Source organism: Felis catus, chromosome B1, assembly GCF_018350175.1.
Source record: "Felis catus isolate Fca126 chromosome B1, F.catus_Fca126_mat1.0, whole genome shotgun sequence".
Taxonomy (NCBI): Eukaryota; Metazoa; Chordata; class Mammalia; order Carnivora; family Felidae; genus Felis; species Felis catus.
The window spans coordinates 198,642,604-198,657,096 of record NC_058371.1 but is presented as its reverse complement, the minus strand read 5'-3'; the positions used below and the strand labels follow the sequence as shown (position 1 = coordinate 198,657,096).

General features: G+C 47.8%; 1 protein-coding gene across 1 annotated transcript in view; it reads left to right on the top strand.

Moving 5' to 3' along the window:
• Positions 1-14,493, top strand: part of OTOP1 (otopetrin 1) — a 35,146-nt gene that overhangs the window by 2,237 nt on the left and 18,416 nt on the right. Inside the window, exons 2-3 of the mRNA XM_023253312.2 lie at positions 8,790-8,926; positions 12,763-12,821. Coding sequence (XP_023109080.2) covers positions 8,790-8,926; positions 12,763-12,821 — 196 coding nt within the window. The remainder of the gene's footprint in view (positions 1-8,789; positions 8,927-12,762; positions 12,822-14,493) is intronic.

The window sequence follows — 14,493 nt, the reverse complement described above, 5'->3', positions numbered from 1 at the left end:
AGGAAGACAGAGGGAGGAACAGGGGTGGGGGTGACACCGTTTCCTCTTACGGACACGTTATTTTTCAGATGTCTATGAGACACCCAGTAGTGGCAAATATAGAGAGAGCATGTAGAAGGTGTGCAATAAATGGCGGCCGTTGAGACAAACACGATACCGTAACCATTCAAGTGAGGAGTGTGGTTAATGGTCATGGTGCTGGTTCTGGAAGGCTTGGCTCCGTGTCCCAGCTCTGCTACGTTCACCTTCTGAGTCCCTGTTTCCTCATGAGTGAAATGAGAATCCCAGTTGTTTCTCGGGGAAGAGCTGAACGCAGTTTGCAAAACACTGTGATCCCTGTGAACGGGCTGCGGTTCATCAAAAAGCAAGAGGCTAACTGTCCCGAAAGAACATGGGGAGGCCATGGGAGATGCGTCAGCCCCAGCCAGCCCTGGGGTTTTCCTTGGAATCGTAGCTGGAAGGACAGGTTTGACTCAGCTCTGCCCTGGCTTCTGTGACAGTCCTAGACATCCAGGGCTCTGAGAAAGAACCGGCCTGTGAAATTCGGGGCACTGATGTTTTCAGAGAAAGTTTTTGGGTCTTGGTATGGGCTGTGAGGCATTTCTTTGAGCAGAAAACGTTCTGCTTCACCTACTGAGCGTGAGAAAGTGAAAATTTCCTTTGGAACAAATAATATTGATGTATTAAAATATTTAGCAGAAATGAGGGGCTATTAATCCAGCTCCTCTGTTTGCTAAGTAAAGAGATTGGTTTTTTCTGGAAGGAATGACAGCAGCCTGGCTATCTCGTGCCAGCCCAGTGGGTACATTGACATGCACACTCAGTGAATAGCTGTTTCAGGCTGTTAATTACTACGATGCAATTAACATCCTAGTTGTTTCTAGTTCCATTAAAGACTGTAGTGGTTTACTTACCAGTGGTAGGATTTTGTTGTTACTGTTCTGTCTCAAGTCCCGAGAAGCGTCATCAACACACAATTATGGGAACAATGACAATAAGAAATGAAGCTGTGTTTATTGAGTGAGTTCAGAATGCAGGCATGTTAGAAGCATTGTCTCGATTATACTTCCCAACGATTCTCTTTTTTGTAATGCTTGTGAGTAATCATCCCCAAATTTACTCCTTTTCTAAGATCATATTTTTGCATAATACTTTTTTTTTCAGATTTTTTTTTAACGTTTATTTATTTTTGGGACAGAGAGAGAGCATGAATTCAGGAGGGTCAGAGAGAGAGGGAGACACAGAATCCGAAACAGGCTCCAGGCTCTGAGCTGTCAGCACAGAGCCTGACGTGGGGCTCGAACTCATGGACCGTGAGATCATGACCTGAGCCGAAGTCGGCCGCTTAACCGACTGAGCCACCCAGGCGCCCCAATACTTTTTTTCTTAAAATGAGACCCACCCATGTGTATGACATATTACATCTCTGTCCAGCATGCTGCCCCCAGAAATGGACTGCTCCCAGCACCGTGCTCGTCGTCCCTTAAGGGCCTGGAAGTGAAGGGGCAGAGGTGAGCTGCTTATGTCAGACCAGCTCAGGGGTGGTGGCTGTACCGGCTGTCGAGCTAAAGGTCAGGAACGTGGTGATGGGTTTGGGAAACAGGCTGTCCCCACTTGTGAGTAAGCGGGTCCCAGTGTGTGCGAGAAGAGGGGCAGGTGCCACGGGGGACGGCGGCAGGGAGCAGCGGAGGGGGGCCACCAGGGGAGGGGCGGAGGCACAGAGCGCAGAGATGCAACAATTGAGCCCCCCATCACTGGGAATGTTTAACAGTGAGAAGGTGAAGAGGGACAGACTCCTTGCTTCCAGGCAGATGGCCTGATACTAACAGGTGTCAGAGAAGGCAAACGTCTCCTTCCTGTTTGCTTTCTGTCTTCGTCGAGGCTCCCGGGAACTTGTGGGGAGCAACAGAGAAGGGAGCCGAGTGTACAGCCTGGAAATTTTCATGGTGCTTGGGCAGAAATGTTGGTCTGGTTTTGTTCGACGGCCTGGACTGAGCTCCCAGAACTGGCTGGGCTCTGGGGCTGGCGGGACCTTCGGACGTGGCCCTGCACAGAGGGGTGCGGACAACAAGGGGGCAGCAGAGGCTAAGAGCGTGCCCCTTCTCTGGGCATGTAGCTTTACTTCTGCCTCAGTTTCCTCATCTGTATAATGGGGACAATGATACCACGTATTATGAGACTCAGTGAGTTAGTACATAAATGCTTAGGAGCCTCTGGCACATCGTAAGAGAAATATCTTACGAAATAAATGATTCAGCCTTGTAGTGTGTAGGTGCAGGGGATGCGTGAAGGGAGGCGGAAGACAGCTGGGGGCGGGGGTGAGGGTTTAGGGACTTAGGGAAGGATCCCCAGAAGAAGGTCTTTTGTTTTTGCTGGCGTCTGGGAAAAAACATTAAAAATCATTTTTAAAATGATAAAAGAATACACAGAATATAGCAAACTGAGCATGACAGTGACACCCGGCAAATTTCTGGAGCAGAACAACACGTCGGGGGTGGGGGGTTTGAACAATTCCCTTGGGAAGGAGAGCAGTGGGTCCCCAAGACCCAGCCTGGGGTCTCTACGACAGACTCTTGCCTAACTGCATGCGTTTTCTTACATATTATTTTTTGGATGAGATTTTTTTTTTTTTTGTCTAATAAAAAACTATAAACATAATGTCAGGATTTCAGCATCAGCAAGATAATGGGGCTGCCCGAAAGGCTGGTGCCAGTTTGGCGTTCATTGGAAAGGGAGTCAGACTGCACGTGGAATGCCTTGTCCCCCTCTGACCATCACACGGGCACCTGCAGAAGGGTGGCCCCAGGAGGGACGAAAGGGTGTCGAGTCCAGAAGGGAGAGGAGGTGACAACCTCACTCCCATCGGCCCCAGACCACCCTTCAGCTCCCGGAAAGCAGAGTTACTTCTTTAGGGAAGCCTTTCCTGATACCTTCAGACCAGGTGTGGACCCCGGGTGGTCTGGTCTCATAGGGTCCTCTATTTCCCTCTTGACGCGAATCAAGCAGGAGTTTGTGTTATTCGGTGTGTCGATCTCAGCAGATTGTGGGCTCTTGGAGGCAGAGCCCCTGTCTGCATGTGCCCCCCGTTATAGCCTGAGCTCCTGGCATAGTGCCTGGCACGTAGCAAGTGCCAGTTGGGATTTACTGAATCGCCAAGTGAACGGATGGGTGAATGAATGAATGAGTGAGTGAGTGAATGATGACACAATCTCCAAGGAAGAGGATGACAGTTCTAGGAGGCTGACTGCAGTTCAGCATAGGGAAGAACATTCTAATATGAGCCCCAGCTGGTGATGGAAGGGTGTGCGTTGAGAGACGGTGAGCCCCCCAGCCCTGGGCATGTCCCGATGGGAGACCAGTTGGCCGCTAGTCATAATGCACTGGAAGCATTCTTGCATGAGACGGGGATATAGCCTGACTTTGTGGGACCTTCTACCTCTGACAGTCTACAGTTCAAGGTTCCAGACTCCTAGGGAGTATTTGGGTGCCTACCACAGAGGAGGGTTCTCCCCTCTGCCAACACGAGACCTTTTAGGATTATTCTCAAGTGACGTGGTGGGAAACTTCTAATTGGTTCGAATTCATTGTTTTTCTTTGTGATTGATGATAAGAATGATGATAGCATCCATTTGTAGAATTTCCTACGTGTGGGGCACTGTGCTAGGTACTTTTAATGTAATGACTCGTTTAATCTCCTCTACATCCCTAAGAGAAAGCCAATCGTATTATTATCACGTTTTACAGATGAGGAAACTGAGGCATAGAGAAGTTAAGTAATTACTGAAAGTCATCAACTAATAACTGATGGGGAACAGGATTTGAGGCCAGGCTCTGACCACGACAGCCTACTGTCTTCTCGCAGGCGAGTCGATTTTTGCTGATGATATTCTGGCGGCATCCAAAATAATATATTCTCTTCTTGAGGTGTGCAAAGGGATGCTGTAAAACCAAGTTCACTGATTGTGTGCCTTAATTCTTCTGTGTCCTTCCTTACGTTTCCTCCTACCAGATCAGTCTAGTTCTGGAATCTTCCATTGGATCTCTTTAAAGTAGCAGTTACATATACTATAAATAGGGAACTCTATTTTATTTGGCACACAAGGGACTATTATATCTTTCTCATACATTATGCCTTTTTTTCATGCGTGATGACAAAGATGAAAGGATTCTTCATCCTGTTTACTACGTTTAACTTCAATTCCATGTGGTCGGGTATCCATATGGCTCTTCCTGCTTTCTCTTCATTTGCATGGTCTCTTTGTCCACACCTTGATTTTCTGCCCTTGCGACTCAGGGAATAGTGGGATTCATAAAACAGATAGTTATGTTTTGCTTTTAATCCAATATTCCCATCCTTGCTGACTAAACTAATGGGAGATTCAGATCATTCCCTGTACCCATTTACTGTAAGGATTTATATGCTTGACTTTATTGTTCCCAGTTTTCTTTGCGACCATTATGGTTTCTTTTACATGTTGTTTCATTTTCCTTTTGCATACGTTTGCTTTTTGGAGCACTTGAACATTTTTTTCTAAAGATTTTATTTTATTATTAAAAAAAATCTTTATTGGGGCGCCTGGGTGGCTCAGTCGGTTAAGCGTCCGACTTTGGCTCAGGTCATGATCTCGCGGTCCGTGAGTTCGAGCCCCGCGTCAGGCTCTGTGCTGACAGCTCAGAGCCTGGAGCCTGTTTCAGATTCTGTGTGTCTCTCTCTCTGACCCTCCCCCGTTCATGCTCTGTCTCTCTGTGTCTCAAAAATAAATAAACGTTAAAAAAATTAAAAAAAAATCTTTATTTTTGAGAGAGAGAGAGAGACAGAGACAGAGTATGAGGAGGGGAAGGGCAGAGAGAGAGGGAGACACAGAATCTGAAGCAGGCTCCATCCAGGCTCTGAGCTGTCAGCACAGAGCCCGATGCAGGGCTCAAACTCATGAATTGTGAGATCATGACCTGAGCTGAAGTCGGACGCTCAACTGACTGAGCCACCCAGGCGCCCCTAAAGATCTTATTTTTAAGTAATGTCTGCACCCAATGCGGGGCTCGAACCCACAACCCCGAGATCAAGAGTCCCACGTTCCTCAGACGGAGCCAGCCAGGAACCCTGGCGCACCTGAACATTTTATTGTGTCTTTCTATTCAATGAATGGCTATCTTTCCTTTCCTGTTCTCACAACCAGATGCATTTTACTCCATTCTTATCCAGAAAACCCCTTAACATTTCCCCCAGGAAGGCACATTGCTGCCTCTGCTCCAATGAGAGGAGATCTGTGGAATCCATTTGTTTCTTTCTTTGCCCCTGTTTTCACCTGGTCTCTATCTCTTTTCCATGAGATCTTTGAAAGGTTTTCTGTGTCTGTTCCCCACCCAGTCTGTCCCAACCTTATTCTGCATCACAAAGCTTTTATAGACCATGTAAATCACACATTTCCAGTTGGTGTATCTTCATCCATTTGGGTTTAACTTCTACTATCCTGTTTTTCTTTCCTATTAATTTATTTATCTATCTACTAGACTATTCATCCATCCATCCATCCATCCATCCATCCATCCATCCATTTTCGCCCTCCCCCTCTTCCTTCCATTATCCATCCATCCATCCATCCATCCATCCATCCATCCATCCATTTTCGCCCTCCCCCTCTTCCTTCCATTATCCATCCATCCATCCATCCATTTTCGCCCTCCCCCTCTTCCTTCCATTATCCATCCATCCATCCATCCATCCATCCATCCATCCATCCATCCATTTTCGCCCTCCCCCTCTTCCTTCCATTATCCATCCATCCATCCATCCATCCATCCATTTTCACCCTCCCCCTCTTCCTTTCATTATACATCCATCATCCTCTCCAATCTGTTGCTACATTTATTGCTTGCCATTGTTCCCTCTCCTCTTCGTCTCCCCCAATTATGAGGACTCTCCCCTGGTTCACAGGCTGTTTGGCTAAACAGCAAGTTATGTGGATGACATCCCCCCCCACCTCTGTTATCTGTTCAACCGGCACCTTCTGAAAGAGTTCTTTCTGACCTTCGTCAACTTTAATCGTCTCCTGCTTTACTTTTCCTCACACACTTTGCACTTCCTGACACTTCTTCTATGTTTATTACTTATTTGCTCATTCTCTGTCTCCCCCACTAGAATGTTAAACTCACTGAGGGCAGGCACTTTATTTTATCACTCTTTTTATGTCTCCAGGGCTTGGGACAGTGGCTGGACCATCCCTGGAACAAAGAGTTGTTGAATGAATTGCATTTTGCATACTCTCAAATCTCTTTCTGTCTTGTGCCCTGACAAGCAGGTGACATGCTGGCTGGAGGTAGGGTTCTTATGTTGCAGTCCTTTCCCTAAAGTTGACTCTAGCTACTCTCCCACTGATTTCTGCAGATGAGAAGTCTGGTGCCAGCGTGCACCTCTACATTTTGTGCACACCCCAATTTATCCAATATTACACATGCGTATTTGTTGATTCTCCAGCAATCTTGTTTGTTTGCCTTTGAGCCCCTGGCAAAATGCCTGATGCATAGTAGGCGTCCCCCAAATATTTGTTGTATAAATAAATGGATAAAGGAAGGATTTTTAACACTATGAGAAGGCAGATGATGTATTTATCGTAACTCTTGAAATATCAGTGACAGGGGTGTTCTAGACCAGTGGTTCTCAAGGTGGGGTCCCAGATCAACAGTGTCAGCCCCACCGGGGAGCTTGTTAGAGATGCAAATTTGGACCCCCCCCCTCCCCAAACCTACTGAAGCAGAAACTCTGGGGGTGGAGCCCCGCAATCTGTGGTTTAACAAGCCTTCCAGGTGATCCTGATGCATGTCCAAGTTGGAGAACCAGTGCTGGAGTTTTCTAGATGGGAAAACCAAGGCTAGGAGCAGGGAAGTGACTCATCTGAATTCACGCATGCCACCGGGGGCACAGCCGGAGCCAATGCCCAGGTCCCCAGGGCTGCAGCCTGTGTCCTCGCCACACCAGCCAGGCTGCCTCACCTCCTCTCGCTATTTCCCCTGTGATCAAAACGAGCCATGCATTTGTCAAGCCTTTCGAAAGCACCGGGATTGAGTCTCCACCCTTACTGAGCTTTTGATTTCACTGGGAGCTTGCCAGGATTAAAAACAAAACAAAACAAAAAAATGTGACCTAGAGTTGTTTCTATAAGGCTTTGAGCAATGGGAAGGAGCTGGGCGATTGCGTTACTTGTCACTGGAGGCTTCTTGGGTTGGAGCTGTCATGTTACAGCTCAGTGTGAGGACCCGTCCTCTCTCTCGACCTCGCCACAATGCTTGTCACACACGATCCAGTTTCCTCCCGCTCGTGGGAGAGGAGGCGTGAATGGCGGCCAACGTTGGCCCAGAAGAAGGATTAGGACCTTTGACGTTGATCAAGTCTCCATGACCACTCTGTTTTTCTTGCTAATATTTTCATTTGTTACAAGTTTCTTTTTAATGTGTTTTGTATATTCCTTTCCATCTTTTTTTTTTTTTTCCTATGCATATTTTTTGTTTGTGTTTATTGTTTGGTCCAAACCATGCCAGATACACCATCAAAGAATACTTCCTTTCTTCACTTCCCCTAAGTTCAGGCCCTTTCTGTGACACCGTTATGGATGCCCCTTCCTATCAGTTTTAAAAATATGCTTTCTATTTCGGAAAAGTTTTAGGTTTTTTTCAACGTTTTTTTTTAATTTATTTTTGGGACAGAGAGACACAGAGCATGAACGGGGGAGGGGCAGAGAGAGAGGGAGACACAGAATCGGAAACAGGCTCCAGGCTCTGAGCCATCAGCCTAGAGCCTGACGCGGGACTCGAACTCATGGACCGCGAGATCGTGACCTGGCTGAAGTCAGACGCTTAACCGACTGCGCCGCCCAGGCGTCCCGGAAAAGTTTTAGGTTTACCAAAGAGTTGCACAGAGAGTGCAAGGGTTCCCGAATGCCTGTGTGCCCCTCATCTTTTTCTCTAGAGAGCAGGGTTTTAAGATCAGAGAACAGATTTTTTGAGAACAGTGACACTCTTAGACTGATCTTTTTTGGGGAAAAGCTCTTAGAGGCCTTCTGTTTATTGGGCTAATCTTTGTTGAATGTATATCATTTATCAGACCCCAGGATATGCATCAGGTGGGAACAATGATAAACAGGACACCATACTGTCTTGCTGTGTATATATGTAATTAATTCTAATATGTATGACACAACATAAAATTTATCGACTTAGTGGTTAACATTTTTTTTAATGTTTCTTTATGTTTGAGAGAGAGACAGAGCGTGAATGGGGGAAGGGGAGAGAGAGAGAGAGGGAGACACAGAATCCGAGGCAGGCTCCAGGCTCCGAGCTGTCAGCGCAGAGCCTGACGTGGGGCTTGAACTTGCGAACCGTGAGATCATGACCTGAGCTGAAGTCCGGTGCTTCACCGACCGAGCCCCCCAGGTGCCCCTATTTCCTCCCACTCTTAATGGAGGTTAATAGTATCCTCTGAGGCCCAACAGTTTTTTCATTTTGATGTTTTAGGTTTTACGTTTAAGTCTTCTATTCATCTGGAGTTAATTTTTGTATATAGTGTAAGGCAGGGTAAAATTCATTCTTTCTTGATTGGATTATCCACTTTCCCAGCACCATCTGTAGAAACGACTGCCCTTTCCTCCCTGAATGGTCTTGGCACCCTTGCAAAAACCATTTGACCACGTAGGCGAGGGTTTTAATGGCATTTACTCTGAAACGACATCCGTGCGTGTCAACACTTACACATGTGTGTTTCTGTGCTCTCCCCGCCCCCCCCCCCCCCAATTTAGGTAGCATGACATTGTTCGCGGTCATCACCATCATCCTGGGATGCTTTAAAATTGGCTACTTCGTTGGATTCTCTGAATGTTTATCAGCCACTGAAGGCGTCTTCCCTGTCACACACGCAGCACACACTCTGGTCCAGGTAAACCCTAAGATGTTTCTGTAGGTCGCCTCGGCTCCTGCGGAGTGTATCCCAGGGCACACGAAACGGGAGGTGTGGGAGACAGCAAGAGGAGGCGTAATCCTTCTCCGAGGCTCAGTCCTTCCGTTGCCTCCCCTCTCAAATGGGTCTCTGTGTCCCCTTGGCTGTCTTTGTGGGGATCCTACGAGGGGATCCTTGTAATGGAGAGTCAGGACATTTTGCCAAGCTTGAGGCTACCAGAAAAGGCTCAGGAGTGGATTTTCATATATGTTATTGGGTTTTATTGAGCTGTCATTCACACACCATACAATTCACCCATTTCAGTGTACAAGCCAGTGGTTTGGTGTATTCTCAGAGCTAGGCGACCATCGCCATAATCAATCTTTGAACATTTTCATCCCCCGCAAAGGAAACCCTGGGCCATGACCGTCACTCCTCTGGGTCACTGAAACATTGTATTTTGGAGATTTGGTCTTTACGGAGCTCGTTAAGGCTAAATGAGGTCACATGGGGGGGGGGTGTCCTAATCCAATAGAATTGGTGTCTTTATATGAAGAGAAGATTGGGCCACAGACTCACAGAGAAGGAAGACGGTGTGAGGACAGTGGAGGAAGATGGCTGGCCGTCCACACGCCAGGGAGGGAGGCTCGGGAGAACCCTGCCCACACCTTCATCTTGGACTTCTGGCCTCTCGGACTGTGGGAAATACATTTTTGTTGTTTTAAGGCACTCAATCTCTGCTGTTTTGTCATGGAAGCACTGACAATTTATTTATTGGCTACTTATTTCGGGGGAGTCAAATCTCATGATGACAGAAGCTTATGGTGATACCAGTGACAATTTGGAGAGTCTTAGTGAGACCAGAAAGAACTTCCTTCTTTACCTTCCTCCCTTCCTCCTTCCCCCTTCCTTCCTTCCTTCCTTCCTTCCTTCCTTCCTTCCTCCTTCCTTTCTTCCTTCCTTCCTTCCTTCCTTCCTTCCTTCCTTCCTTCCTTCCTCCTCCCTCCCTCTTTCCTTCCTTCCTTCCTTCCTTCCTTCCTTCCTTCCTTCCTTCCTTCCTCCTCCCTCCCTCTTTCCTTCCTTCCTTCCTTCCTTCCTTCCTTCCTTCCTTCCTTCCCTTCTTCCTCCTCCTTCCTTCCTTCCTTCCTTCCTCCTCCCTCCCTCTCTCCTTCCTTCCTTCCCTCTGAACCCAACAAATAGTATTCCCAGTATTAGGAACGCATGGGCGAAGAGCCACGGTCTGAGCCCTGCCAAGGTGTCAGTCAGATGGGGACAAATTACAAATATAGATGACAACACAGGGCTCAATGCTTTGACCAAAGTCACCCAGTGATGAGGGCACACCAGCTTTGGGTGAGAGGTTGTTTCTGCCAGGAAGAGTTCCAGAGGTGTCAATGAAAGCAGGGTGTCAGAGATATTGGGGGATGTGTGGTCTTCCCACATGACGGGGAGAAGGTGTGTGGGGCCGTGGGGGGAGGCGGGCTGGGGCGACGGCACAGACAGAGCCATGGTTTAGCGGAGGGCTTAAGCGCATGGACTCTGGTCAGGTGATCTGACTCTGGCTCATACTCGCGATGGTGAGCTCTGGCAAATTACTTAACCTCTCTGGGTCTCAGGCCTCGCATCTGTCGAGCACCTGCTTCCTGGGGTTGTGTGAAGATTGAAGGCGCTAATGTGTGTAAAGCACTTTGCAGTGAGCACTTGGCCAAGGCTGATGGCCACTTAGGAGCTTGAACTTTATATCTTGCGGGCAATGGGGAGCCATCGAAGACTTTAGGCAGAGGAATGACCTGGACAGATGTGAGTTTTCAAAATATCACTCTGTTACTTGGTGGGTTGCAGATCTCTATCTTCCTAATTTAGGGCATTTTATCAGTCAATTCATCAAGCACCCTATACCTAGCGGACATTTACTACTTGGCATTGCTACACTAGATGACTGGAGAATGAAAAACAGTATTTAAAAAAAAATGGAATTTTTAAATTGTGCTAACCTACATACAGCATAACATTTGCTGTCTTAGCTACAGTTCAGTAGTGTTGAGTATATTCACACTGTTGTGCAACCGATCTCCAGAACCCTTTTGTCTCGCAAAATTAAAACTCCGTCCCCATCAAACACTGACTACTGATTCCCTCCTCCCCCAGCCCCCGGTGCCCACTATTCGACTTTCTGTCTCTACGACTCTGGCTACTTCAGGGACCTCAGATGAGCAGGATCATACGGTGTTTGTCCTTTTGTGACAATTGGCTTTGTTTCACTGAGCTTAATGCCTTCAAGGCTCATCCGTGTTGTAGCAGGTGTCGGGATTTCCTTCCTTTTTCCGGCTGAGCCATATTGCGTCGCATGGATGGGCCACGCTGTCTCCATCCATTGATGGACACTGGATTGCTCCTACTTTTGGCTGTTAGGAACAACGCTGCTGTAAACATGGGCGTACAAATATCTTTTTGAGACCCTGCTTTCAGTTCCTGTGGATATATACCCAGGAGTGGGATTGCTGGATTACATGGTAATTTAAAAAAAAAACATTTATTTTGGGTTCAGTCGGTTGGGCATCTGACTTCGGCTCAGGTCATGATCTCGCGGTTCATGAGTTCCAGCCCCGCGTCGGGCTCTGTGCTGACAGCTCGGAGCCTGGAGCCCGCTTCGGATTCTGTGTCTCCCCCCGTCTCTCTGCCCCTGCCCCGCTCGTGCTCTGTCTCTCTCTGTCTCTCAAAAAATAAACATTAAAAAAGTAAACTCAACAAATAAAATGTAATTTAACGTTACTGAAAAAAACCGGGAAGGAAGATAACAATGTGTAGTTCCCTGCACATTCTTGTCAAAGTTTTACAGAGAACGTGCAGAATATCCTATTCCGAGGTTTCACTTTAAAACATCATAAACTTTTTTGGGGGTTGACATGTGGTCTGTACGAAAGTATCAGTGAAGTAGCTGTCTAACTTGGAAGTCATTGATAAATCCTTTTACCAAGCGTTTTCCCTCTTGTTGGGCTGAAGGGCACCTTACCAGGAGCCACTGCTGTCTGTCTTTTTAGGACGTCAGATGTTTTAAGGACCATCCCCTGAAAGTGTTTTCAGAGCAGCCCAGCCAGTCTTAGGTAAAACAATGTGGAAGAGGTAGGATGTGTAAGTGAATTTTCTTTGGTGCTATCTGATTTTCTTTTTTTTAATTTTTTTTATTTTAGTTTTTTTATTTTTATTTTATTTTAATTTTATTTTAATTTTTTTTTATTTATTTTTGGGACAGAGAGAGACAGAGCATGAACGGGGGAGGGGCAGAGAGAGAGGGAGACACAGAATCGGAAGCAGGCTCCAGGCTCTGAGCCATCAGCCCAGAGCCCGACGCGGGGCTCGAACTCACGGACCGCGAGATCGTGACCTGAGCTGAAGTCGGATGCTTAACCGACTGAGCCACCCAGGCGCCCCGAAAGTATTTTTTTTTAAAAAGCCCTCAACATTTGGCCACTGGTGTAGGAACTGTTTGTTGGGTGTTTCTCGGAGGAAGCCTAACACGGGTGATAGAATCGGGGTGACGGGGATCGTGACAGGCCACTCCCCAAGCCCCATCCCTGCTGACAGCCTCAACCTGTCTTTGACACCTTTCTCGCACACCTGGAGTCTCGCCTCCGGAGCGCGGTCCCCACTGGGGGGGTGGCACTGCCGCCTGAGAGGGCCTTGGTGACTTTCCATCCTTGGGACCCTTGGGATGGGAGTTCACGGACGTCCCAGCATCTCCCCGCTCCGCTTCTGTGCGTTTCAAAGCTTCTCAGTATGCGAACATGACAGTGGTTTTCACTGACGCATCTTTCTTTTCTTCCTTTATTTCCTAGGTGTATTTTCTTTGGGGGCATGCCAAGGATATCATCCAGTCTTTCAAAACCCTGGAAAGGTAAAAAGCGTGGGAACTGCTAGTAAAGGAGTTGAACTTGGTGTTCGTTTAGAACGCACAGACTCATCACTGCCATTGCGCTTGGGTTTTATTTTATTTTTTTTTTAATGTTTATTTACTTTTGAGACACAGAGAGACAGAGCATGAATGGGGGGAGGGTCAGAGAGAGAGGGAGACACAGAATCGGAAGCAGGCTCCAGGCTCCGAGCTGTCAGCACAGAGCCCGACGCGGGGCTTGAACTGGTGAACTACGAGATCATGACCTGAGCCGAAGTCGGACGCTTAACTGACTCAGCCACCCAGGCACCCCTGCGCTTGGGTTTTAAATGGGAGACCAACTCTCCCTTCCATCCCGACGAGCAAAGCCCGCGCTCTTGGCCTGGGGAGGAGACCCTCCGCCATCCGCCTCTTCCTGGGGACGGACGGCCCTGGGAGTAGGACCATGTGGGTTCGAATTCCGACTCTGCTGTCGGTGCCGTTTTCCTTTACGATCCTCGGTTTTCCTCATCTGTAAATGGGGATGAGAGGAGGGCCAGCCTCTGAGGACTGAATGAAGTGATTGACATAAACCACGTGTCTGGTGCATAACAAGTGCTCAGTAAGCGTGGGGTCTGTCATTCTCTCCGTCACCTTTCTCTCGAGTGATTGTGAGAATCAAGGGAAAGAATCCATAGGATAGGGAGTGAATTAACTAGATGGAAGGTGTTACCATCACGTAAGAAAGCCCTGGGTGCCCACATACCACCGACTCAAAGAATCAGCATTTGTTTCATAGAAAGATCTCTTATCAGATCATGACAAACAGAAAACTTCCCCAGTACCATTTGAAATGACAACAGATATTTAAAAGATTGATTTATGGGGGCGTCTGGGTGGCTCAGCCGGTTAAGCATCAGACTCTTGATTTCGGCTTCGGTCATGATCTTGCGGTTTGTGGGTTGGGGCCCCGGGTCAGCAGTGTGGAATCTGCATGGGGTTCTTTCTCTCTCTTTCCCTCCCTCTCTCTCTGCCCCTCCCCTTGCTCGTGTTTTCTCTCTCTCTCTCAAAATAAACAAATAAACATTAAAAAATTTAGGAAAGGATTTATGGATGACCCCTGGATAGAACCATTTTGATAGCCTATTGAAATAGAAATAGCTTTCCCCAATCCCGCCATGCAGAAAGGATCAGCCTCAACAGGCAGTGAAGCATTTAATGAGCTGCTACTGTGTGTAGGGTCCACGGCCAGACACTGTCGGGGATATGCGGGGACGTTGGGCCGAGGTACCCCAGGCACCTAGTGGGATGTCCCGGGGGCTGTGCCCTGGCAGCCCATGCTATCCTCTGCAGCCCTGAGTGGTCGCCCAGTGGAGAGAAATGGACAAACCAGGCACAAATGAGTTCTGGGCCCCGAGAACCCAGCAGAGAGCACTTTAATGGCCCCTTTCTCACATTTGATCTGCATGCGGGCTCTGTAAGGGTAACTCATGGGAACCACGCTTCCCTGCTTTGAAGGGGTGCGGCCCACAGGTCCCAGCAGATTAGGGGACTTACCCCATGTCTCCAGAGTGCAAGTGGCAGGCCTGGGATTTCTGTCCCGGGTTGTCCCACTTTGCATGCCGGGGAGCGAGGAACAGGTGGATCCTTCGCTCATCCTCCCACAGACGCTTTTTAAAGATTGTGCTTTTTAACT